This window comes from Ranitomeya imitator, chromosome 3, assembly GCF_032444005.1.
Source record: "Ranitomeya imitator isolate aRanImi1 chromosome 3, aRanImi1.pri, whole genome shotgun sequence".
Lineage (NCBI taxonomy): Eukaryota > Metazoa > Chordata > Amphibia > Anura > Dendrobatidae > Ranitomeya > Ranitomeya imitator.
In genome coordinates, this window is record NC_091284.1 from 686,163,782 (window position 1) to 686,190,720 (window position 26,939).

General features: G+C 45.0%; 1 protein-coding gene across 1 annotated transcript in view; it reads right to left on the minus strand.

Moving 5' to 3' along the window:
* Nucleotides 1-24,701, minus strand: part of LOC138670809 (retinol dehydrogenase 7-like) — a 61,150-nt gene extending 36,449 nt beyond the window's left edge. Inside the window, exons 1-2 of the mRNA XM_069758496.1 lie at nucleotides 24,648-24,701; nucleotides 6,136-6,455 (exon numbers count right to left, since the gene is read on the minus strand). Of these exons, the coding sequence (XP_069614597.1) occupies nucleotides 6,136-6,448 (313 nt within the window). The 5' untranslated portion in view covers nucleotides 6,449-6,455; nucleotides 24,648-24,701. The remainder of the gene's footprint in view (nucleotides 1-6,135; nucleotides 6,456-24,647) is intronic.
* Between the last annotated feature and the right edge of the window lie 2,238 nt (nucleotides 24,702-26,939).

Genomic DNA, 26,939 nt, shown 5'->3' on the forward strand with positions numbered 1-26,939 from the left:
CGCCCCTAGGAACAGGAAACCCTACGGAGAGATAAAAGGGGCGGTCCCCCTCGCTCCCACAGTTTGGGTTACAGAGATTGCGAGGAACCGCCCACCAGTTTTAGTAGACAATTCTTTATCATCATTCATTATAATTTAACTATGTATAAGTACAAGAATCCACCACCCTTAACAGTGCTCATATGTACACTAATATATGTAAATGGGAGGGAAGTGAAGGGGTGCTGTCGTAGCTCTATAAAAGAGCATTACCGGTACGTAATCCGGTGTTTTCTCTTTGCCACGACAGCACCCACTGAGAGACTTTCAGAGATAGTTATTTGGGGGGGGATTATCGTATTAAGGACTGATCTACCGAAACACAAGTCAGTGGAGGCAGATAGATCTAATCTATAGTGACTATAGAAGGTAGAAGGAGAGGACCAGGTTGCGGCCTTACATATGAGTTCTATAGGAACCTCTGCTCGTTCAGCCCAGGATGATGCTATCGCCCGGGTGGAATGTGCCTTCACAGTCTCAGGTGGATTCTCCCCTTTAGATGAATAGGCCAGGTATATTGCCTCCCGAATCCATCGGGATAGTGTGCCTTTTGTAACACCAGATCCTTTCCTTTGACCCTGGAAGGAAACAAAGAGAGCCCTGCTCTTCCTCCAGGCGCTAGTCCTATCCAGATAAGTTATTATAGCCCTTCTCACATCTAAAGTATGGTACTTCTCTTCTTCCTGGTCTGTAGGATTATTATAGAAAGAAGGAAGAAGGATCTCTTGAGACCTATTGAATTTTGTACACATTTTAGGTAGGTAGGGTGGGTCTGTTTTCAGGACAATTCTGTCAGGAAATATTGACATAAAGGGAGGATCTACTGATAGCGCCTGTATGTCACCTACTCTTCTTGCCGATACTAACGCGACAAGAAGAACGGTCTTAAGTGAAATATATTTAATGTGAGCTAAGTCTAGAGGCTCAAATGGATGACCTGTTAAGGCTTCCAGGACCAAATTAATATCCCAAGGAGGCATCTGCGGAATCTGAACTGGCTCTGATCTCTGGCAAGCTGAAATAAATCTAGCTATCCATCTATTACCCGCAACATTGTGACTATACAAGGCCCCTAGAGCAGAAACTTGTACTTTCAGAGTATTAACTGAAAGACCTAGGTCACGTCCTTTTTGAAGAAATTCTAGAATAGTGGAGACGGGAATTTCACTAGATAACGCCGATGGATAGAGATTTAGAAATTTCTTCCACACTCTCACATATATGTCAGTAGTGGATCTTTTTCTACTTGTTAACAAGGTAATTAATTACACTATCGGAGAAGCCTCTTAGTTTTAACAGCTGCCTCTCAAATTCCAGGCTGTCAACCTTAGTCCCTTCACATGAGGGTGGTTGAAGGGCCCCTGGGAAAGAAGATCCTGATCCTCCGGGAGGATCCACAGATCCGAGATGGACATGGCTCTGAGCAGGGAAAACCATGGTCTTTTTGGCCAAAATGGGGCAATCAGGATTATATTTGCCCGGTCCTCCCTTATCTTCCTGATTACTGTTGGTAGAAGAATCAGAGGAGGAAAAGCATATGCTTTCTGAAATGTCCAAGGAGTCTGAAGGGCATCGAGAATGTTGGGATTGTCGGCCCGGAACATTGAAGCGAATCTTTTTAGTTGTCGGTTTTGTCTTGTGGCGAAGAGATCTATCTCGGGTGTACCCCATTTCATGGTTATTTTGAAAATTTGATGATTTAGGACCCACTCTCCTTGGTGGAGGGTATGACGACTGAGGAAGTCTGCTCTTGAGTTGTCCACTCCTCTGACATGTAGCGCTGACAGGGACAGAAGATGTTCTTCGGCTATGGTTAGAATGTCTTCGGTTATAGACATGAGCGTTCCTGATCTTGTTCCTCCTTGATGATTGATATAGGCGACTGAGGTCATGTTGTCGGACAGAATTCTGGTATGTGTCCCGTGTAGCTGCGGAAGGAATTCACATAGAGCATGATAGATAGCTTTTAGCTCTCTTATATTAGAAGAGTCGTCTGACTCCGTGACTGACCATAATCCTTGGACTAAATGGTCTTTTAAATGTGCGCCCCAGCCAGTAGGACTGGCATCAGTATATATTATATTTGAGGGTTTAACTACCCAGGGGACTCCACTGACCAGGTTTTTTGGATCTAGCCACCATATCAGAGATTGGATTACATTATTAGAAAGGGAAATTTTAATATTTAAATGACCATGAGATTTTTCTTCTTCATGTAAAATTTCGTACTGTAAATGCCTTGAGTGAAATTGGGCCCATGGAACCGCTGAAATACATGACGTGAAGGAGCCAAGAAGGGACATGCCTTCTCTCAAAGAAATTAGGGGTTTATCTATTACTGACTGAACTTTATTCCTGACCGTTATCTGTTTATTTTCCGGAAGGAAACATTTCTGGCTTGTAGAATCTAATATAATCCCTAGGAAAATTTGCCGAGTTGTTGGGATAAGTCTAGATTTCTCCCAGTTTATTATCCAACCCAATTTTTGCAGAGATGCCATCATATCACACAACCGTTGTTGACATTGCGAAGGAGAATTTCCTACTACTAAGATGTCATCTAAGTAGGGAATTACGAGAGTGTCTTTTAGTCTTAGATATGACATTACCTCCGCCATTAGTTTAGTGAATACTCTTGGGGCTATAGATAGCCCAAAAGGCATTGCAGTATACTGAAAGTGTCGGACACACCCATTCAATACAATCGCTACACGGAGATATTGTTGATGCTCTGCATAACTAGGTAGATGGTAATACGCATCTTTAAGGTCGAGAACTGTCATAAAGCAATAGGGAAACAGGAGTTTAATGGTGGACCGGATAGATTCCATCTTAAAGGTTTGATTTTCTAGGTAGATGTTTAATTTTTTAAGATTAATAATAGTTCTGAATGTTCCATCTGGTTTTGGAATCAAAAATAACGGGGAATAGAATTCCTTTCCCTCCTGTAGGAATGGAACCTCCACCAAGACTCCCTTAGCTAGGAGATTTATTACCTCCTGCTCCAATGCCTCTTGTTGTAACTGAGACTTTAATGAAGTCAATAGAAATGAGTCCGGAGGGACTCGGGAAAATTTTAATTGTAACCCAGAGGCAATAAGGTTATTTGCCCAAATATTTGCTGTTATGGCCCGCCATTCATTAGCGAAGGAGGACAATCTGCCTCCCACAGGTAGATCTGTCCTAACGGGGTTTTTCTTCAAACTTGAAAGGGCGCTTCCCAAAGAACGCACCCTTTTGTTTTGTGTCTCTTGTGGCCCAGCGATCCTGGTTCTTAAACTCCTTCCTTTTATTAAATGCGGGCTTTCGGAACGCTCTCCTATAAAATGGAACGTAATTATTACTATTTGGAAAGCCTTTCTTCCTTTCCCCTGCTTTAGTTAAGATCTCATCCAGTTTGGTACCAAACAGGTACTCACCCTGACATGGAAGGCTGCATAACTTAGACTTGGTCTGAGGGTCACCTTTCCAGCCCTTAAGCCATAGGGCCCTACGTGCTGCATTGGTTAATCCTGCCGACTTGGCTGCCAGGCGTATAGAGTCGGCAGATGAGTCCGCTAGAAAGGCTGTGGCACCTCTAATTAGGGGTATAGAGGACAATAATTTCTCTCGAGAGAGACCTCCTTTCAGCCCTTCTTCCAAGTCACTCAGCCAAACAAGCATGGATCTTGCGGTGCATGTGGCTGAGATTGCCGGTTTAAAGGCCCCTGCCGAAGTCTCCCATGCTCTTTTAAGGAGCGAATCGGCTTTGCGATCTAGAGGATCTTGTAACGAGCCTGAATCCTCTACAGGCAGTAAGGATTTCTTTGATGTAGACGCCACAGCTGCATCTACTTTTGGGGCTTTTGACCATGTTGTGAATTCTTCATCATTAAAAGGGTATTGTCTCTTTGAGGATGGTGGTAACCCCCTCTGCCCCTGGCTTTCCCACTCTTTTTTGATCAGACTTTTTACTGCCGTTATTACCGGAAAAGAGGGTCTCTTTTTTTCGGATAGGCCAGCAAACATAATGTCTTGCTGTGTTTTAGGGACTTTAAGATCTTCTATGCCCATGGTATTGCAAACTGATCTCACCAGATTGTCAATGCTATCTGTGGGGAAGCACGTATCCTGATCCTCATCTGAGGATATCTCCTGCTGCGATCTGAGTTTGCTCCCTCTAACTCAGACGGCTGATCGGATACAGGTGAAACGTATCCTCTTTTCTCCTTAATACGTGGCTCTCTGTCAACGCTTTGTAGGGCTCGTAATTCTTCCCTAATCATGGCCCTTATATCCTCTGATTTAACTGAGGCTTCCTCACGTAACGTTGATTTTATACATGAAACACATAGCCTTTTAGTGTAACTATCCGGAAGGGGCTGGATACATAACGCACACTGCTTGTGTTTCGCTTTTTCCTTCCTTTTTGCCTATTATAAAGGGAGAGGGACAATAATCAGACTAGTGGGGTAGGTGCACACTCATCCAGAAGCTGACCGATCAGGTACCGGCTGAGGAGGAGACACAGATGCAGGTGGCTTCCTTTTGGACGATCCGCTCTGCCTAGAGCGGCTGCTGCTGCTGGCATGGCTGCGAGGGGTGACGGTGGTAACCTCTAGAGAAGGTACCGCAGGCTCTCTTGCAGAATCCATTCTGGACGCCGGGATGCAGTGCCGGCGTCCTTTTCACATGGGGGCCGCCATGTTCTTCCTGTTGAACCCGGTAGTGCTAACCACTTCCGGGTCGCGGCCATATTGGATACTCCGGCGCTGTTACCGGCTTCAGCGCCGTCTCACTCCTCCGCACCCCGGAAGCTTACCAGCACTTCCGGGGGCATACACTGAGCTCCACACCGCACAAGCGTCCGCCGAGGACGGCGCGACGCTACCACCTGGTGCTTGCCCCGCAGACCGCCGGACATCTGCCGCGAACCGGCCCCCACGACCCGGTCTCGCGACGTCTGCCAGCAGAGGGGGGAAAACTGAATCAGCACCCCCGACGCTGCATCCAGTCCTGGAGCCCTTGCCGTCCTCACAGGTAAACTGCGCAAGCGGCGTCCAGGCTGGGAATCCTCTTCTCCGTGGATCTTCCCGTAGGAACAGGAAACCAAACACTGGGAGCGAGGGGGACCGCCCCTTTTATCTCTCCGTAGGGTTTCCTGTTTGCAGGATGAGTTTTTCCCCTAAACGACGCATTGAAAACAACGCTAGTGTGAAAGTAGCCTTACCCAAGCAGATTCTCTGTTCCTTGCTGTTGCCAGCAGCATTTGGTGTATACTTTGATGCCACTTTCCTTCTAAACACTTACCACATGTAAACAAGGCTCAGGATGAGACGAAATGTCATAGTTGGTTTTGCAAAGTCACAGTAAATGTGATTATATACACATTTGAAAAATTATAATCTATAAAAGCGAAAAGTTGTTATTGGTCTTATTAGAGACAGTTTTGACATCACGTTTTAAATTTAAGAAAATTTGTCACAAATACAGATAAAGTCACAGATAAAGCATACACTTGGCTAAATAAAAGGTAAGTTAGAAAAATGTTTATTATATATTTTAATACATTTCTTGAAGAACCCCTTTACCACTTTTTAAACAGCTGATCGTGTGAAAACCATTTTAAAAAGGTAACTTGTCATCTGATTCATGCTGCCAACGCCATGTGCAGCATCAATCAGAGCCTGGCAGCACATCTGCAGCCAGGTAGAGGTTTCTCCCATATGCCGGAGAATATATTTAGAAGATCTGGCCAGCACAAAGCTAATAGAGTGCAAATCCCAGCTGGCTTTTCCCAGCGCTACTAGAGGTGTCTGACAAGTCTTGGTCTATGGGAGAAACCTTCAGTCACCTGCAGCATCACCAGACTAATCTAGTCTCCAACTCAGCAGTGCATCAGTACAGAGCCAGCTGTCAGTCAGAGCGGTGACTAAAAGCTGCTCCTCTACGACTGAAAGCCGGAGGCTGCAGGGAGAAATAAAATTAATTTCCTCCTCGTAGTTGGGCTTTTTGACATGACAGGTTCCCTTTAAGAAGAGTACATCTTTTAATAAACCAGTGCATCTTCTAATAACGTACCTATGTCGTAATAAGTGATTTTTATTACACTTTTACCTTTGTCAGTCACAGTGTTTTCAACCCACTTGACAGCAGCACTCACACTTTTGCCATCAGTAACATTAAGAACGACAGTTTGGAGTCTACTGGAGGTCTCCTGATTTAACTCCTTAGCTGCTGCTTCTGTTAAACAAGCCGCCAGAACCTTCATTCCTCGTCCATCCAGCTGTTTAGCCAATTGTCTTCCAAATCCAGTGTCACAACCAGTGATGAAAACATATTTTTCTGAGAGATTTCCTAGGATCCGACTCTGTCTGTACCATCTGTATAATAGGATTAAACCCAATAACGCCAGTAGTGGGAGCCACATGATTGCGCTGTAAGACAATAACACAGGGACAGTTAGGTTGTGAACTACAGATGTACAATTTACATTGCATTTAGGTTTTGGTAGAATAGTGTGCTGCTCATTGGGCCCCAGGGGCCGGATTCAGACGGTTAAGTAACTGAACGTGCGTCCTCGGACACGAAAGTAGGAGAAGAAAGGGAATTCTCACACTCAGTACCTAGCAATAGTCACAGAAATCCACCAAATGTCTTCTTTAATAACCAAGAACAACCTCCAGCCATGAGTGCTAGCCAGGGCCCAGATTATATAGGAGATGGGAGTGGCTAATTATTTAGGCTCTCAGCCATGCACAAAGAGTGGAGAATCTTTTTTCTGCCAAGGGCCATTTGGATATTTATACCATCCTTCGGAGCCGTACAAGCTCCGCCCACACAGTGCATCCTGACTGGCACAGGTTTCAGGACGTAATCTTTTATTGCATGCCCTTCAGTGTTCAGCAGTGAACTGTATGTGTGTGCGCCAACAGAGCAAGAAGAAATTCGTGAGCTTGTGGCAATCAAAATACAGCTCTCTGCCCAAGAATGTGGTCCCTGAGAATCTGCTCGGGGGGCTTGACAAAAGGTCATTTAGGGCCGTAAATGGCCCTGGGGACCTAAGGTTCCTCACCCCTGGCCTAGATGCTCCAGGAGCTCGCAACTGAGCAGATTAACCCCTGCACTAGCAAAAGACATTTACATCATTAACCCCTTACCGACATCGGGCATAATAGCATGGACTCTGGTGTTGGACCCACATCTTTCCTGGGACATGTCAGCTGGTCAAAATAGCTGACATGTGCCCACAATAGTTGCGGGTGGAATCATGATCCACCTGTGGCTATTAACTAGTTAAATGCTGCTGTCAAACTGACCATTGCATTTACCGTATATACTCGAGTATAAGCCGAGATTTTCAGCCCAAATTTTAGGGCTGAAAGTGCCCCCCTCGGCTTATACTCGAGTCATGGTAGCGGTGGGGTCGGCAGGTGAGGGGCTGAGGGCGCTGGGGCATACTTACCTAGTCCCAGCGATCCTCGCGCTGTCCCTGCCGTCCCACGGGCTTCGGCGCTGCAGCTTCTTCCTCTCTTCAGCGGTCACGTGGGACCGCTCATTACAGAAATGAATAAGCGGCTCCACCTCCCATAGGGGCGGAGCCGCTTATTCATTTCTCTAATCAGCGGTGCCGGTGACCGCTGATAGAGAAAGAAGCTGCAGCGCCGAAGACAGGAGGGGACAGCGCGAGGATCGCTAGGACTAGGTGAGTATAGCATATTCACCTGTCCTCGTTCCAGCCGCCGGGCGCCGATCCATCTTCCCGGCCGGCGCCTCCATCTTCCCGGCGTCTGCGCTCTCTGATTGATCAGGCAGAGGGCGTGATGACGCATATAGTGTGCGCGGCGCCCTCTGCCTGATCAGTCAGAGCAGAGACGCCGGGAAGATGGAGGCGCCGGAACGAGACGCTGGGAGCTGCAATCAAGGGAGGTGAGTATGTGTTTTTTTTTTTTTATTGCAGCAGTAGCAGCGGCAGCACAGATTAATGTGGAGCATCTATGGGGCACAATGAACGGTGCAGAGCACCGTATAAGGCACATCTAGGGGGCACAGTGAACGGTGCAGAGCACCGTATAAGGCACAGCTAGGGGGCACAATGAACGGTGCAGAGCACCGTATAAGGCACAGCTAGGGGGCACAATGAATGGTGCAGAGCACCGTATAAGGCACAGCTAGGGGGCACAATGAACGGTGCAGAGCACCGTATAAGGCACAGCTAGGGGGCACAATGAACGGTGCAGAGCACCGTATATGGCACAGCTAGGGGGCACAATGAACGGTGCAGAGCACCGTATAAGGCACATCTAGGGGGCACAGTGAACGGTGCAGAGCACCGTATATGGCACAGCTAGGGGGCACAATGAACGGTGCAGAGCACCGTATAAGGCACATCTAGGGGGCACAGTGAACGGTGCAGAGCACCGTATAAGGCACAGCTAGGGGGCACAATGAACGGTGCAGAGCACCGTATAAGGCACAGCTAGGGGGCACAATGAACGGTGCAGAGCACCGTATAAGGCACATCTAGGGGGCACAGTGAACGGTGCAGAGCACTGTATAAGGCACAGCTAGGGGGCACAGTGAACGGTGCAGAGCACCGTATAAGGCACAGCTAGGGGGCACAATGAACGGTGCAGAGCACTGTATATGGCACAGCTAGGGGGCACAGTGAACGGTGCAGAGCACTATATGGCACAGCTATGGGGAAATAATGATCTATTTTTATTTTTGAAATTCACCGGTAAATGCTGCATTTCCACCCTAGGCTTATACTCGAGTCAATAAGTTTTCCCAGTTTTTTGTGGCAAAATTAGGGGGGTCGGCTTATACTCGGGTCGGCTTATACTCGAGTATATACGGTAATTACCGCTTCCGGGAATCGTGCCAGAAATACGCACACCGGTGACCCACGTCGCGTGATCGTGGGTCACCAGTGTGTTGGCATGACAACCGGAGGTCTCCTGGAGACCTCTATGATTGACAGTGCCGGATTGCTATGAGCACCACCTAGTGGTCTCCGCTCATAGCAAGTGAGCAAATCTACATAAAGGTGATCTAATCATCGCCTCTATGTAGCTGATTAGACTAGAAGCTGCCATAGCCCATTCATGAGACTATTGAAGCATGCCAAAATAAAAAAATAAAAAATATAACCTGATTGCTAAACGATGTAGCGAGGAAAAAAAAAAAATCAATCACTGCGACATTGCATTAAAATGCAATAGCGGTTGATCAAAAGATTATATCTGCACCAAGATGGTATCATTAAAAACATCATCTCAGCACACAACAAATAAGCCCTCACCCAGTCCGAGATCACTAAAAATGGAGAAGCTATGGGTATTGGAAAATGGCACAATTTTTCTCTTTTTTTTTTTTTTTTTTTTTTTTTAATAAAGTTAGGAATCTTTTTCACCACTTAGATTAAAGAAAAAAAAAAAAAAGCCTAGACATGTTTGGTGTCTATGAACGCGCAATAACCTGGATAATCATAATTGCAGGTCACTTTTAGCATTTAGTGAACTTAGTAAAAAAGCCAAACAAAAATTAAGTGCGGGATTGCACTTTTTTTGCAGTTTCACTGCACTTGGAATTTTTTCCAGTTTTCTACTACAAAACATAGTAAAACCAATGATGGTGTTCAAAATACAATTCGTGCCACAAAAAAAAAAAAAAAACCAAGCCCTCACACGGCCATATTGATGGAAAAATAAAAAAAAAAAAAGTTATGGCTCTGGGAAGGAGGGGAGTGAAAAAACGAAAAAAGCTCCAGGTGTTAAGGGGTTAATATGAAGGTGAAGTGCTTCTAATCAGTGCAGGAGTAGGAGAAACCACACACTGGTCTTATGACTCCTCTCTATAGTGGTAAACATGAGACACCAATACTGCCTACATTTTTGTAGAGAATCACCTTACGGGCTCATACTCACTTGCGAGAAACTTGGATGAGTGTGGTGTTTGATTAACCCTTTAACAACTAGAAGATTAGTAATGGATAGGTGTCTTATTGACAATAGGAAGGTGACATTAACCCCTCATTACCCCACTTGCCACCAATACAGGGCAAGTGGGAAGAATCGGGCAAAGCTCCAGAATTGGTGCACCTGCCTTTTCTGGGCAGCCGCGGGCCATTTTCTTTTTTTTTTTTTTTTTTTTTTTTTTTTAAAGATGGGGGGGGGGGGGGGGACCATATCCATAGCCCATTACCAGCCTGAGAATAGCAGCCCACACCTGTGAGTTTTGCCGGGTTGGTTGTAAAATATAGGAGGGGGGGGGGGGGGGCGCCACACTTTTTTTTTTTTCTTCTTCATTCTCCTCTGCTCACCGGTAGAGCAGGGAACAATGGATGAAAGCCAGGTTCAGCACCACACACACAGAGGAACAGCGCTTATTGTAGCACTGCTTACCAGCGGCCGTCCGTGTGGTCCTGATGCGGCCCACAGATATATCACACGGACACGGATATCTCCGGTACTGGAAATATCAGGATGTGTGAAACTGGTCTAAGGCCAAGTGTTTTATCAGATAGCATGGAGCGCCCCCAGACACAGGGCTGCGGGTTACTCGGTACTGGTCCTCTCTGTCTCAGTTCTTAGGTTGTCACGGTGGCTGGACCCGGTCCGTGACCCTGCTAAGGGGCGTCCAATAAAAGGGGTGGTGAAAGTCGGCTAAAGATTCGTGACGCCACCTGTGGTATTCGGTCAGGTCGACCGATGCTGCTTGGGGTCCACTGGGGTGGTGTTATGGCAGCTAGATGGTATATATTCCCACAGGTGAAGTATATCCCCAGGGCTTCCCAGTAGTGTAGGTGGCGATGGTGTGAGGTGCAATCAATAACGAGGACACAGGGTTGCAGTCTCTTTACCTTTTACTGAAGACTTCAGGATCCTCAATCCAGAGCACTGTCAACAGGGCTGTCTGAGACCGGCCGGTCTGAAGGCACATCCAGAGTTCCCTTTGCAGGTGGAAATCGTTGCCTATCACTAGCGCCTATGTGTTGTAGTTCTTCCCTGCTGAGCATTCGGGATAGTCCTCACAACTTCTGTTCTCATTCTCTCTCCGTCCCCCAAGTTTATCTGGATAGGATGCACCCGTTTGACGGGAAGGCTCGGAGCTATTCTGGGACCCTAGAGACGCCCCTCTCCAAGCTTGCCCCCTATGTCTGCTTAGGTGATGTATGGTAGACAGCCAACCTATAATTAACTGTCCTGCGGTATTTGAAGTAAGGCATAAAGTCAGTTACTTCCTCGGTGTTCCGGTCACGCGCCTCAGTAGGATGTTGTCGTTCTCGGGGCACGACTCCTACTGGCTCTCCTTTGTGCTTGATCTCGTTTCTCACTTTCCACAATATCCTCTTCTTGTCCTTTCTTAGGATACCGCTGCAAGGTAGTGCAGGCGCGGTTCCGTTGCCTTCTATTCGTTCTGCTAGGCCCCTGTCAGGAACCCACCCCTGACAGGTCCTCCCTGGACTCTCCCCAGGCTGCGTTCTGTTCTAACTTCCTATCTGACCCCTAGTTTTACCAGTGTGAGGAGTGGCCTAATACATAGTGCCTTTTGCTCCCCCTAGTGGCCAGAGTGTGAAGTGTAATGTGTGCTTGTGATACCTGGTCAGGTGAACTCCTTTAGTGCAATCAGACATAACATCACCCTCCTTAGCAGCAGAGCGACATTACTGCAACGACCAGGTCTCTGGGGCGCTGCAAGCACACAGACTAATGTTTTTCAATAGGGCAGTGCTGATCACTGTCAGTGAAAAAAAAAAAAAAACAACAAAAAACTTTGAAGTGAAATATTTCACTTTGTATTTGGATGCCACTCACCTATTCAAGTCTATGGGTGCAGGGAAAACATGCCAAAGTATTTTATTCAGCTTCCCATGACCTACATGCATCTGCTGTGTGACATGGGAAATACTAGTACGTTATATATCGAGAGGAGGTTAAGGACTCATGTGAAAACTGTAGTTTGTTTTCCCCCCTCTTTCATTTTTAAGGATTCTACTGACTTGAATACCTGTGTCATGACCAGTTCATTTGTAAAATCTCATGGGCCATTCCTTAGTATGTGCTGTCTCGATGCAACTGTCTACCGTATTGCCAATAAAAGTAATGAATGTCTAAGGAATCGGACGTTATCCTCAAGTTCCTTTATTGGTTGCAGCATGCAAAAAAAAAAAAAAAAAAAAAAAAAAAGATTTTCCAGCCACACACAGCATCTGTTTTGTTTTTATTCACTCTATATGGCTTGAGAAAGGCAGTGTGGGGCCCAAAATATATTTTTTATTTGCGCATGCTGTAACCAATAAAGGAAATTGATAAGAATGTCTGGTGCCTTGGACATTCATTGCCTTATCACTAGGGTTGAGCGAAACGGATCGTTCATTTCCAATAGTCGCCGACTTTTGGCAAAGTCAGGTTTCATGAAACCCGACCCCTGTGTGGGGTCGGCCATGCGGTACGCGACTTTCGCGCCAAAGTCGCGTTTCGTATGACGCGCTTGGTGCCATTTTTTTCAGCCAATGAAGGGGCGTGGGCAGAATGATGACATAGGTCTTAGGGGCGTGGACGCCTATCGCCATGTTGTCGCTTGTGCGCTGTAGCGATTTGCAATGTGTAACACCAGCTTTTCGAGAGAGCGAGCGAGAAAAAAAAAAAATTCCCATTGGCTTTGCATTGGGTTTCGGTCGATCCTCGACTTTTCGCCATAATCGGCCGATTTCACTCGACTTTTGAGATAGTCGGGTTTCGCGAAACCCGGCTCGACCCTAAAAAAAGTCAAGGTCGCTCAACCCTACTTATCACCTAACCAAGACAGAATTTGTTTTCCCAAGGGCAGGTCTCATCGGAGAGATTCGGGCAGATTACACAAATCACACTCTGATCAGACATTTATCAAGGTGTGGTCCGATTCCGAGGAAATGCTCTGAAGGAAAAATTGGACATCTGCTTGGCCCCATATATGAACGCGGTCCTGTGTTTTGTTGGACTGAGATCTTGGATCTTGTCAGATAATAAGAAATTCATTTAATCCCATCTGACATGCGGTGCTATGTTCCCGCAAACTGCCATATTTACACAAACACTTCTAAATTGCTGAGCGCGGCAGCAATTGAGTGCAGGTGTCAGCAGCAACGCCCATGATTGGTGTTAGCATCAATCGCGGACTTTTAACCCCTCTTATGCTGCTGTCAATAGTGACAACGACATTGTGGAACATTGCACAGGGAGCTTGTTCCCGGTCTGCTTCCATGGCACAATGTAAAGATATTTAAAAAAAAAAAAAAAAAAACCGAATAAAACTTAAAAAGAAAAAAAAAAAAAAACAATAGATTATAATAAAAGCCATGTAAAGTAAACAATAAAAGTTTACATATTTGGTATCACCGTGTCCGAAACGACCCAAGCTATGAAACTGCCCCACTAGTTACCCATTCAGCAAACACTGAAAAAAAGAAAAAAAAAAAAAAAAAGTTTGCTTTAGCATCATACTGCCGAACTAACAATGCAATAAAACTAGATAAAAAAAAAAAAATAAATAATATGAACGTAAATAAAAAAAAAGGTACAGCGGAAAACATCATCTTGTCCTATAAAAATCAAGCCGCCATATAGCTTCATCAGCGGAAAAATAAAAAAAGCTGTAGCTCTCAGAATAAAGCGATGCAACAATAATTTTTTCTCTATAAAGTAGTTTTTATTGTCTAAAAAGCACTAAAACGTAAAAAAAGAAAAAAAAAAAAATATAACAAAAAACGAACACTTACAGCAATATCCCATTTACTTGTAATGACCCGAAGAATAAAGCTGCCTTATCTATTTTACCATATGACCAAATCTGCACCTGAGGTAACTGGCAGGTCACCTGCGTTGTTTGAGCATTATAAGACATGCTGCGTCCTTAAAAGACACGGTGCATGTCCGTTTCCGCGGGTATGACCATGCGTCTTTTAATGCATATATGCTGTAACATCTGGACGCTGAGGCTCTACGCAGCGTTAAATACGCAGCGTTTCCTGAACGTGGAAACATACCCTTAGTGACAGAGCCAATTTTTACAATTCTGATCACTGTCACTTTAGGAGGTTGTAACTCTGGAATGCTTTAATGGATCCTGCTGATTCGGAGACAGTTTTTTTGTGACATATTGTACTTCATGTTTGTGGTAACATTTTTTAAATATTACTTCCGTTTTTATTCAAAAAAACCGCAAATATGGCGAACATTTTTAAAATTTTGCAATTTTCAAACTGAATTTTTATGCCCTTTAAATCAGAGATATGTCACACAAAATAGTTAATAAATAACATTTACCCCATGTCTACTTTACATCAGCACAATTTTGTAAACAAAATTTTTCTTTGTTAGGGAGTTAAGGGTTAAAAGTTGACCAGCAATTTCTCATTTCTACAACAAAATTTAGAAAACCATTTTTTTTTTTAAGGGACCATCTCACATTTAAAGTCACTTTGAGGGGCGTGCACGACAGAAAATACCCAAACTTGACACCATTCTAAGAACTACACCCCTCAAGGTGCTCAAAACCACATTCAAGAAGTTTATTAACCCTTTACGTGCTTCACAGGAACTGAAACAAGGTGGATGGGAAAAAAATGAACATTAACTTTTGTTTTGTTTTTTTTCAAACATTTTTCTTCAGAACCAATTTTTTTTTTTTCACAAGCGTAAAGAGAGAAAATGAACCACGAAATTTGTTGTGCAATTTCTTCTGAATACGCAGATACCCCATATGTAGGGGTAAACCACTGTTTGGGCGCATGGCAGGGCTTGGAAGAGAAGGAGCACCATTTGACGTTTTTAATGCAGAATTGAGATGTGACACCATGTCGCATTTGGAGAGCCCCTGATGTGCCTAAACAGTGGAAACACCCCCACAAGTGACCCCATTTTGGAAATTAGACCCATTAAAAAGGAACTTATCTAGATATGTGGTGAGCATTTTGAACGCCCAAGTGCTTCACAGAAGTTTGACGCAGAGCCGTGAAGATAAAAACAAACATTTTTTCCCACAAAAATGAATTTTTAGCCCCCAATTTTTTGTATTTTCATAGGAAACAGAAGAAACTGGACCCCAAAAGTTGTTCAACTAGTATTTAGTACGCTGATGCCTTATATGTGGGGGTAAACCACTGTTTGGGCGCACGGCAGAGCTCAGAAGGGAGGGCGCACCATTTGACTTTTTGAGCGCAAAATTGTCCGTCTCGTTTGGAGAGACCCTGATGTACCTAAACAGTTGAAACCCCCCCAATTCTAATTCCAACCCTAACCCCAACACACCCTTAACCTGATCCATAATCCTAATCACAACCCTAACCCCAAAATACCCCTAACCATAACCCTAATCAAAACCCTAAGCCCTACACACCCCTAATCCCAACCCTAACCTCAAACCCAGCCCTAACCCTAAAAAACAACCCAAATCATGTTCTCTGTGGTGTCTGCTACCCCTAGCAACCAAGACCCCAGAGTGGGCGCTATACACTTTCCACAGCGCCGTAAGTTAACGGCGCTGTGGTTTAAGTACCCTTAACTGCCGCCGTTAAGACGTGTTGGCAGTCGTTGAGGGGGGTTAAAAAAAAAGTCCTGAATTGCTTTTTTTTTTTTTCTGACTCCCAAAAATCAGAATAGAAAGCAATAAAAAAAAAAAAAAGTTATGTGCCCGGAAATGGTACCAATAAAAAACGTCAGCAAAAAAAAAAAAAAAAAAAAAAAAGGCATCGCATGCCTCTGTCAGCAGATATATGGAAAAACTATAGCTATGTAAATATGGGGATGCAGAAACTAGTTTTGCAACGAAAAAAGCATTTTTTTTTTTTTTAGTGTGTGACAACAGCCAAAGATAACACAATATAAATCTGGCATCGCTATACTCGCACCGACCCGAAGAATATAGTCATTTAATCAATTTCACAGCACAAGGGACAGTGCAAAAAAAAAATAAAATAAAACCAAATCTTCACCTTCTGTTGATTTGCTCATTCTGCCTCCTAAAAATTGCAGTAAGGTTCAGCTCATATTCATCCTGCACTCTACGCTGAGCGCTTATACCGGCGCTTTAGTGTAAATCTCTGAAAATAAGTGATTCAAATGGAACTCATGGCAGAAGATTACCTATAATGAGTCAGATGGAGGCACTGTGGACGCCGTAGAACCTTTGGTCCGGCGCTGCCCGTCATTTTAGGCGAGCATAAAAGCGCGGTCCGCCAGAGTTTTATACACTTCTGAAAAGAAGGACACCGCTGAACAGAGGCCAGACGGAGTCCAGAGTGAGGCTGCAGTCACACTATCAGTATTTGGTCAGTATTTCTCATCAGTATTTGAAAGCCAAAACCAGGAGTGGGTCATAAATCCAGAAGTGGTGATGTGTTTCTATTCTACTTTTCCTCACCTGGTTTTGGCTTCCAAATACTGGATGTAAAATACTGACCAAATACTAATAGTGTGACTGCAGCCCAACTCTGCTGCCTCATTATAGTGAATTAATCCATCAGGGATTTAATCTGTCATATCACTCGGAAATTTAGATGGAAATCCCAAATTAAGGGCTCAGCATAGAGCGCCAGATAAATGTGATCCCAAATGCTATGTAAAATGTTCCCAATCAAAGCAATCCACAAAATAAAGCAAGCCGCCACTCAGGTCTGTCAGTTGTCAATGGAAATATAGGGGGCTTCCACGTTACTAGCAGTAAAAAGGCTCTGGAAAAACAAAATAGCTCCTCACTTCCCAAAAGAAATTCCGCAAATTTTGCATTCTGAAATCCAAATTCCCCCCCTCCCTTCTGAGCCTTTAGTTTGACCACATGTTTGGCATTTCTGTACCGATGACAGGCCACCTAATTTATGGGTGCATAAGCTCCAAAAGCATGAGCTGGGTACAACGTACTAGTAACTACAACAGCAGTTTGCAATTTTCACTCAGCAACATCCACTACTGCTTGTTTCCGGAAAATGATAATTACTTACGGGTAATTTGATTTTCCAGAACCATGACAGCGCCGCACGTGAGAGATGGCATCCGCCCCCAGGAACAGGAAACCTGTAGCAGAGATATAAGAATGGGGCGGCCCCTCTCTTCTCAGTTTGTTTCCAGAGTATGGAAGATGACCGCTTTGTTAGTACACAGTTATGTATCATATTTACATTTGTATAATCTTTCGTTAGCTTCTGTCTACACACATGTTTTGCATATATACAATAAGTTTTTTTTTTTTGTTTTTTTTTGTGAATCACACAACCATCACCAAGATAGGGCGGGAATTAATGCGGCGCTGTCATGGTTCTGGAAAATCAAATTACCCGTAAGTAATTATCATTTTTCCCTTCACCATGACAGCGCCGCACGTGAGAGGAAGAAATAGAAGATTCCTAGGGTGGGACGACAGCAGACAACACCTTTCTCCCAAAAGACAAGTCTGATTGACCCAAGTCTAACCTATAATGTCGGAAGAAGGTAGAGGGTGATGACCATACTGCCGCTTTACAAATCTGTTCTATCGAGGCATTAGCCCTTTCCGCCCAGGAAGTGGCTATAGCACACGTGGAGTGAGCCGTAACACCCTGTGGGGGAACTTGACCAGAAAAAGAATACGAAAGTGAAATAGCCGTACGCAACCACCGTGCAATAGTTGCCTTTGAGGCCTTTTTTCCCCTGTTTGTCCCCTGAAAGGTGACAAAAAGGGCCGATGACTGACGCCAAGATTTTGTGGCCTCTATGTATTGAAGGAGGCAGCATCTGACATCGAGACAATGGAAGGTTTTCTCCCCCTGGGATTTTGGTTGGGAACAAAAAGAGGGCAGAATAATTTCCTGGTCTCTATGAAATTTAGAATTGACCTTCGGAAGAAAGGCAGGGTCGGTTTTAATATCTACTTTGTCATCATGGAAAGTAGTGTAAGGAGGGTTCACCGACATAGCTTGTAACTCACAAGTACGGCGGGCAGACGTCAAGGCAACTAGGAGAACCGTTTTTAGAGTCAAGGATTTTATTGATATAGAATCAAGAGGTTCAAAGGGGGAAACGGTTAGAGCCTTTAAAACTAAATTTAAATCCCAGGGAGCTACCTTAGGTATTAATTTTGAGGGTCTGGAAGTAAAGGAGGCTCGAATGAACCTATAGACCCAAGGGTGGTCAGCAAGTTTATGATCAAACAGTGCACCAAGGGCAGAGACTTGCACCTTTAAGGTGCTAGTAGACAGACCTTTTTCCAACCCTTTTTGGAGAAATTCAAGAATTTCCTTTACCGTGACCTGTTGACCAGAGTTAGACAACTGTCGCCCCGAGAAATCTAGGAATTTTTGCCAGATTTTCTGGTATTTGTCTGAGGTGACTTTTTTCCTGCTAGCGAGCAATGTGGTCACCAAAGGGCTTGAGCATCCTTTTGCTAACAGAAGTCCCCTTTCAAGTTCCAGGCGGTGAGATGCAACCTGTGAACTTGGGGATGTTGAACTGGCCCTTGGTATAGGAGATCCGGGGCATCCGGAAAGATCCACGGGTCCGAGATAGACATGCGCCTGAGCCATGTGAACCATGCTCTTTTCGGCCAAAAGGGAGCTATGAGGATCACTCGTGCTTTGTCTTCCCGAATTTTCCTGAGGACTGTCGGGATTAATGGTATTGGGGGGAATGCGTATGCTAGATGGAAGTTCCACCGATATAGGAACGCGTCTACCCCCTCCGGGTGTTCTCTTGGGTTCAGAGAATAGAACCTCTTCACCTTCCGATTTTGTTTTGTGGCGAACAAGTCTATGTCTGGAACGCCCCAGCTGGCACATATTTTCCCGAATACTCGCTGGTTCAGGGACCACTCCCCCTGATGTAATGTGTGACGGCTTAAGTAGTCGGCTACTTGATTCTCTGATCCTTTCAAGTATGTTCCGGTTAGTGAAAGAAGGTTGTTTTCGGCCCATATAAAAAGTTCTTTGGCCTCTGCCATAAGGGATGTTGATCTTGTGCCCCCTTGGCGGTTTATATAAGCTATCGTTGTGTTGTTGTCGGACAACACCACCACATGTCTTCCCAGAATCCTTTTTCCTATATGAAGAAGTGCTAGTCTTACCGCAGACAATTCTTTTAGATTGGAGGACGCTGTTGTCATTGGGCTCCCCCATTGACCCTGAAGGACCTGATCTCCTAAGTGTGCCCCCCAACCCCACGGACTCGCATCGGTAGTAATGACTACTGGATCTCGTACTGACCATGGCACTGTGTTGGTTAGATTTTCTATTTTCAGCCACCACTCTAGTGAGTTTTGAACCTTTGGTGATAGAAGAATCTTCCGATTCAGATTGTATGGATTTCCTTTCTTGTTCAGCTAGTATTTGCCATTGTAACTCTCGTGTGTGGCTTTGTGCCCATCGCGTTGCTGGAATTGTTGCCGTTAGGACTCCTAAGAGTGACATTGCATTCCTCAGAGAGATAGTCTGTTGTAGTTGGAATGACTGTACTCTCTGCTGAATAGATTGAACTTTCCTCTGTGGGAGGACACACTCCTGCTTGACTGAATCTAACACGATTCCGAGGAATTCTTGAGTTTGAGTTGGGACAAGCCTTGATTTTTTCAGGTTTATCATCCATCCTAAACTGGTCAGCACCTCCAGTACTCTTGCGGCCGCTTTTTCGCAACTTTCTTTGTTTTTTGCTATTATCAAAAAATCGTCCAAATAGGGTACCAACATTATGTCTTCTTTTCTGACGAAAGATGCTACTTCGGAAATAATTTTTGTGAATATACGGGGCGCTATGGCTACCCCAAAAGGAAGACATTGATATTGTAGATGGACAGGGGTTTCCCCCAGATTTACCACTAATCTTAGATATTGTTGGTGTTGGACAGCGATTGGCACATGGTAGTAAGCGTCTGTAAGATCGATCACCACCATGTAACAGTTTGGGTCGAGTACTTTTACTGCAGTCTTTAAAGTTTCCATCTTGAATTTGTCTATTTGAATGTAATGGTTTAGGGCCTTTAGGTTGAATATTACTCTCAGCGAGCCGTCTGGTTTTGGTGTTAGAAATAAAGTGCTGTAGAACCCTTTCCCTATCTCTTGATGGGGTACTTCTACTAACACCTCTTTTTGCATGAGGAGATAAATTTCTCTTTTTAATATGGCCTGATTTTTTCCCGCCAACTGGGTCATTTTTACACGATTTGGTGGGAGGTTGGAGAACTTGAACCTCAGACCCTCTGACAACAAATTTGTTATCCATTGAGAAGCCGGCAGCGCTGCCCAGTGATGGACAAACCGCCGGAGTCTTCCCCCCACCGGAATACTGGCGTCACTGACTTTTGGGATCAGGCTTGGGGGGAGGCTTGTTGAAAAGGAATCCCCTTTCCTTTCGCTCTCTCCAGGGTCTGCCTCGACTAGACCTGTCATCTGATCGGCCGCGGGTCCCTCTATATCCACCACGAAAGGACGAACGAGAGGTATCCCATCGGCGCCTGGGAAAGGAAGGAGGTGGAAACCGCTTCTTTTTGTCCGACGCTTTCTCAAGGATCTCGTCTAGAGCTTTTCCAAAAAGGTATTGCCCTTCACAGGGTACTCCAGAGTTTGACCTTTGATTGGAAGTCAGCTGTCCAATTTTTTAGCCATAATGTTCTCCTTCCTGAATTGGATAACGCACACACACGTGCGGCACTTCTAACCGAATCTATCGAGGCGTCTGCTAGGAATCTTGCGGCGCCTTGCAGAGAAGGCAATGCTTCCAGAAGCCTCTCTCTCGGGCATTTGTTTTTGCTTTGGTCACTTAACTCCTTTAACCACTTGACCATAGCACGTGCCGTGCAAGTGGCAGCAACCCCGGGTTTAAATGACCATGTCGCTGCTTCCCAAGCCGACTTTAGAAAAGCATCTGCTTTTTTGTCGAGTGGGTCCCTTAGGGCTCCCATGTCTTCAAATGGTAACGCAACCCCTTTAGAGGTGCTAGCGATGGCTGCATCTAGTTTAGGGGCCTTATCCCACTTTTCACAGACTTCCTCATCAAAGGGGTATTTGCGTTTTAATGCCTGAGGGACGGACATCTTTTTATTAGGCTTTTTCCACTCACGTTTTATTAATTTGAAAATGTTATCATGGAAGGGAAAAAACTTTTGCTTCTTCTCCTCCAAGTTGCTAAACATGGTGTCTTGGATTGTCCGTGGTTCTCTAGGGGTCTCTACCCCCATAGTCGTTCTGACAAGTTTGAGCAGCTTCCCAATGTCCTCCGACTGAAAACATGGGTGGCCATACTCCTCATCTGAGGAGTCTAAATCTGAGGCATCAGAGGGGGTTAAGGCTCCCAGCTCATCCCCTGAATCTATGTCCGACCCTTGTTCACTTGTTGGGGGAGGGGGGGTCTCCTTTGTGTGATGTTTCAACTGTTCTTTAACTGTAGATTTAACTTCCTCCCGTATAATTGTTTTAATGTTTTGTAATAGGGAAGAAGATTCCTCCGCAACTGTTCTGTCGATACAGGGCTGGCAGACCTTTTTGCTGTATAGCCTAGGGAGTTTTTCTTTACATAGTGGACAGACCCTATTCTTTTGCTTGGAGGTGGCTTTCCCTTCCTATAAAACATAGTGCACAGGGTATCCGTGTGTGTGTAGCTTGCCTTACAAAGGCACTCACCCCTCCAGGACCCTGGGTACCGCTGCAGCTTGAGTGTCTTCCGACATTCTGGGCGCAGGCATCAGCAGCTCCGGATCTACCGCTAGTTCGGTCATCTCCGTCTGAAGAGCAGGACCAGCGACTCCTCTTTGCTGCTGTATCTTATAGAGGAGCGGTGTGCGCGCCACTGGATCAGCTTCCGCCCGGAAGTGTCCAGCACACCGGCTCCCTCGGCGTGTGACATCACTTCCTGCGACCGGAAGTCGTCATCCTTCACTTCGGCGCCAGCGTCAGTGAAGGACACGCCCCCATATCCCCGGACCGGCCTCCTGCACAGAGCGGTCGCCGGGGAGTCCAGCGAGGGAAAGGGATGGCGCGGACCAAGCAGCCAGACACCGGACAGCACCGCACGCGATGCCGCCGACTACGGCTGGCCCCCCCGCGGACCTCGGCCTCCGGACCGGAATCATCAGAGGGAGATCCCTCCGGAGGTAGGAGCTCTGCAACAGGCGTCCACCTGCAGGAACAGGAAACCAAACTGAGGAGAGAGGGGCCGCCCCATTCTTATATCTCTGCTACAGGTTTCCTGTTCCTGGGGGCGGATGCCATCTCTCACGTGCGGCGCTGTCATGGTGAAGGGAAAAACACCCATGGAGTCAAAGCTTTATGAAAATGCAAAATTTGAGTCTAAAGATATTTTTTATAGGAAATTTATTTTTTAGATTTTCACTGCCCAACGTTATAAACTTCTGTGAAGCACCTGGGGGCTCAAGGTGCTCACCACATATCTAGATAAGTTACCTGAAGGCTCTAGTTTCCAAACAGGGGACACTTGTGGGGCTACTACTCTTTAGGCCGGTTTCACACGTCAGTGGCTCCGGTACGTGAGGTGTCAGTTTCCTCACGTACCGGAGCCACTGACACACGTAGACACATTAAAATCAATGCATCTGTGCAGATGTCATTGATTTTTTGCGGACCGTGTCTCCGTGTGCCAAACACGGAGACATATCAGTGTTCGTGGGAGCGCACGGATTACAAAGTCAATGGGTCCGTGTAAAACACGTACCGCACACGGACGTTGTCCGTGTGCAGTGCAGGAGACAGCGCTACATGAAGCGCTGTCCCCCCCCCACTGGTGCTGAAGCCGCCATTCATATCTTCCCTGCAGCAGCGTTTGCTGTAGAGAAGATATGAATAATTGTGTGTAAAATCAAGATCCACACTGATGTGCCACAAAAACGCAGCGGCACACGGACATGGATAAATCCAGTACCGGAATTATCTGGACGTGTGAGACTGCCCTTAGACACATCAGGGGCTCTGCAAACATGATATGGCATCTGCTAATAATCCCAGCAAATTTTACATTAAAAAATAAATACAAATATCATATAGCGCTCCTTCCCTTCCGAGCCATGCCGTGCAGCCAAACTGTTTTTTCCCCCCACATGTGGGGTATTGGACCCCAATGCACACCACAGAAATTGCACAGCAAATTTTGAGGTTTCTTTTCTTCTGATACTTTTGTGAAAGTAAAAAAAAAAAAAAAAAAAAAAAAAAAAAAATTAAAATGTTCATCTTTGCCTTTTTGAATTGAGGGGTGAAGTTTATAGAATCGTGTCACTTTTGGCATTTTCTGTAGCGATGAGCTAATCTACTCGCTACTTGAGATTTCCCGAGTACGCTCCGGTAACCGAGTATTTTCTAGTGCTCGGAGATTTAGTTTTCATCACCTCAGCTGAATGATTTACAGCTATTAGCCAGGCTGAGTACACGTGGGGTCCCCTGGTTGCTAGGGAATCCCCACATGTACTTATGCTGGCTAGCTAACTAATTTTCTATCATATAGGCCCCTCAAAGTCACTTCAAATGTGAGGTGGTCCCAAAAAAGAAAAAAAAAATATATATATATATTTTATATAGTTTTGTAAAAATTGAGAATTGCTGGTCAAACTTTTAACCCTTATAACTTTAACAAAAAAAATGTTTTTCTTCAGAAGTTGTGCTGGTGTAAAGTAGACAAGTGGGAATTGTTACCTAATATCTATTTTGTGTGATAACTCTGATTTAAGGGAATAAAAATCAAGGAGTTTGAAAATTGGAATATAAGTTTCTGATTTTTTCTCAAATAAACGTTACCACTAACATGAAGTACAATATGTCACAAGAAAACAGTCTCAGAATCCCCGGGATCCTTTGAAGCGTTCCAGAGTTATGGCCTCATAACGTGAGAGTGGTCAGAATAGTAAAAATTGGCCTGGTCAGGAAGGTGAAAAACAGGCTTCGGGGGTTGAAGATACTAAGTTTATTATACAATGAGGAATCATTATTTACTCAAACTGAAATATTTCTCTAAGAGGAGAGGTGTTGTCCAATTCCCTAGGTTGCATTCACACTACAGCTTCTGACCGAAGCAGCCTGGTACCACTCTAGTCTTTAAACTGCACAAGGGAACAGCTGTTTCACCTTCAAGAACACACAGTCAGTCAGTATAGTCATTAGTTTTCCTTGTGAAACAGGCGTTTTCTTGCAAGAAACCTGCAAATGCGCAGGGAACAGTACAGAAACAGCAGGCGCGCAGGACTGTTATAGCCGGAAGCCACAGCTGGACCGTTACAATGGAATGCACCCTTAGGGCTCATACTCACATGCTCGGATGAGTCGAGTCGCACGTCAATACCCGGCACTCAGGAGCGGAGCATGCGGCTGCATGTATTGCTCCGCGGCCGCACACTCCGCTCCTGAGTGCCGGGTATTGACGTACGAGACTCATCCGAATTTCTCGCATGTGAGAATGAGCCCTTACAGGCAAAACACATCCGCTTTAAGCTGGATCTTACAGCCAAAATCGTTAAACTCCTTTTGCATATGAATACTAAAGATCACTGTATATACAACACACAATTTAAAAGTTATTTACTATTACATTGAAGTAGAAGTTTTAAAACAAAGACACTTTAGAGTTTCCATGTCTTGGATTCTATACAACTGTTACAAATGGTGCAGGTATAGAAAACCAACTCACCTTCTGTGCTAGATTCTTTTAGGACCTCACCTTGCTGGTCTTTGCTGTTGCAATGAGATCAGTTATTTTGTTGAAATAAAATAGAGGGAGGAGAAAACCATGTGCCTGCTCATTGGATGAATTGAACTTGTCTTTTGGCATGTTAACTCAGCATGTGCTGGAATATATAGGCTATGTGCACACGATGCGGATTTTGCTGCGGATCCGCAGCAGTTTCCCATGAGTTTACAGTTCAATGTAATCCTATGGGAAACCAAAAACGCTGTGCACATGCTGCAGAAAAAAACGCGCGGAAACGCAACGGTTTACATTCCGCAGTATGTCACTTCTTTCTGCGGATTCCGCAGCGGTTTCACAGCTGCTCCTATGGAAAACCGCAGTTGTAAAACCGCAGTAAATCCGCGGTAAATTCGCGATAAATCTGCAGCAAAAACGCAGCGTTTTTGCTGCAGATTTACCAAATCTGCTGCGGAAAAATCCACAGTGGCCAAGAATACATGTGCACATACCCATAAGGGTGTACATCTGATCAAAAAATCAATGCATACAACTTACATATACTGAGCAGAGAGAGGAAGCACAAACAACTACAAAATCGGCAAAATTGGACAACCAAGGAAGGATGGAATCTCGCAGATCTAATAAAAAACATTATCAAGCATTTTGAAGTAATCTGGACTCTGTGGGACACATACTGAGGTCAAAGAGATTGTTAGTGATCACAGCTATAAAATATGATTTATCCTTACCTCACAAATTTTAGAGAACAGGAAGAGGGACAGATCATGCGGCGTGTGGCAAATTTTGGCCACTCCCCAATCCACGTCCATTTACCATTTCTTTCTACCCTAGCAGGCGGAGTTGTCAGAGGGGACATTCACCAGATGTCCAAAACTGCAGGGCGTGGACCAATGTTTCCCGAACTCCAGTCCTCACGGACCCCACTGGTCATGTTTTCAGGATTTCCTTAGTATTGCGCAAGTAGTGGAAGTATCATCAAGGCATCAGGAATTGTCTCACCTGTGCAACACTATGGAAATCCTGAAAACATGACTCGTGGGGTCCATGAGGACTGGAGTTTGGGAAATACTGGCATAGACCCAAACCAGTACTGTCCGCTGTATCCTGGGCATGTTGGGAGTAGAGATAAGCGGATGAATTCACGGGTCCAGCGTCCTGGTCAGTGATGCCGGGCAGCTGGACAGGAGTCCGCGAATTTCTTACCTTCCAGCGTCCCCGGCGTGGCTTTTAAACACCCAGGGCAGCACAACATCACCTGTGCGTCCTACTCATCTCTACGTGAGACCTGTGGATTATTTTTTGTTCTTCATTCCCAGTCGGAGCCGTCAGAACTTTCTCATCTTTATGTAGCGTCACTTTATGACATCCTGCTTTTTTGTGTCTGTAACGCCATGTTCACACGTTGCAGAAATACTGTGTTTTTTTTGCTTTCTGAAAATCTCAGCACAAAACTACACAATAACAATCTTCTCCCCCTTATTTGATGCGTTTTTAATGTATTTTTTATAGTACAGAAAAGCTTTGATTCTGCGCTTAAAAAAAGGAACTGTAGCTTTTTACGTTTTTTTAGGCTCCATATAGAAGACAAGAGAGGAAAAAAGCACCAAAACAGCACAGCTCAGCAGCGTCCTTGGGCGCATTGGTGACGCCTTTTTTCTTAAAGTAGTTTTTATTAAGGATTTTTTTACATAAATGGGATAAACAAAAAGGGGGGAGACATATAAATACACAGCAATAAAATGCAAATAAAAACAAAATGTAAGCAAAAAAGCAAAATTTAAAGGGAAGAAGCTGTCTCCACCTGCTATGGGCACACGTTGCGGATTACTCCGCTGATTTTTCCGGACTGATTTTGGTAAAACCGCAGGTAATCCGCACAGCATATTTCCTGCGGAATTACTGCTTTTTTTGCGGATTTCACCTGCGGTTTTACACCTGCGGATTCCTATTATGGAGCAGGTGTAAACTGCTGCGGAATCTGCACAAAGAATTGACATGCTGCGGAATAAACAGCGCTACGTTTCCGCGGGTTTTTTTCCGCAGTATGTGCACTGCAGATTTTGTTTTCCATAGGTTTATATGGTACTGTAAGGCCGGCTTCACACTTGCGAGTTTTACGGACGTAAGAGCGCAGAAACTACGTCCGTAAAACTCGCAAAAAATACGGCACAATTATTCTCTATGCCCCTGCTCCTATCTGCCGTATTTTACTGATCAGTATTATACGGCTTTCTACGGCCGTACAAAATCGCAGCATGCTGCGTTTGTCAC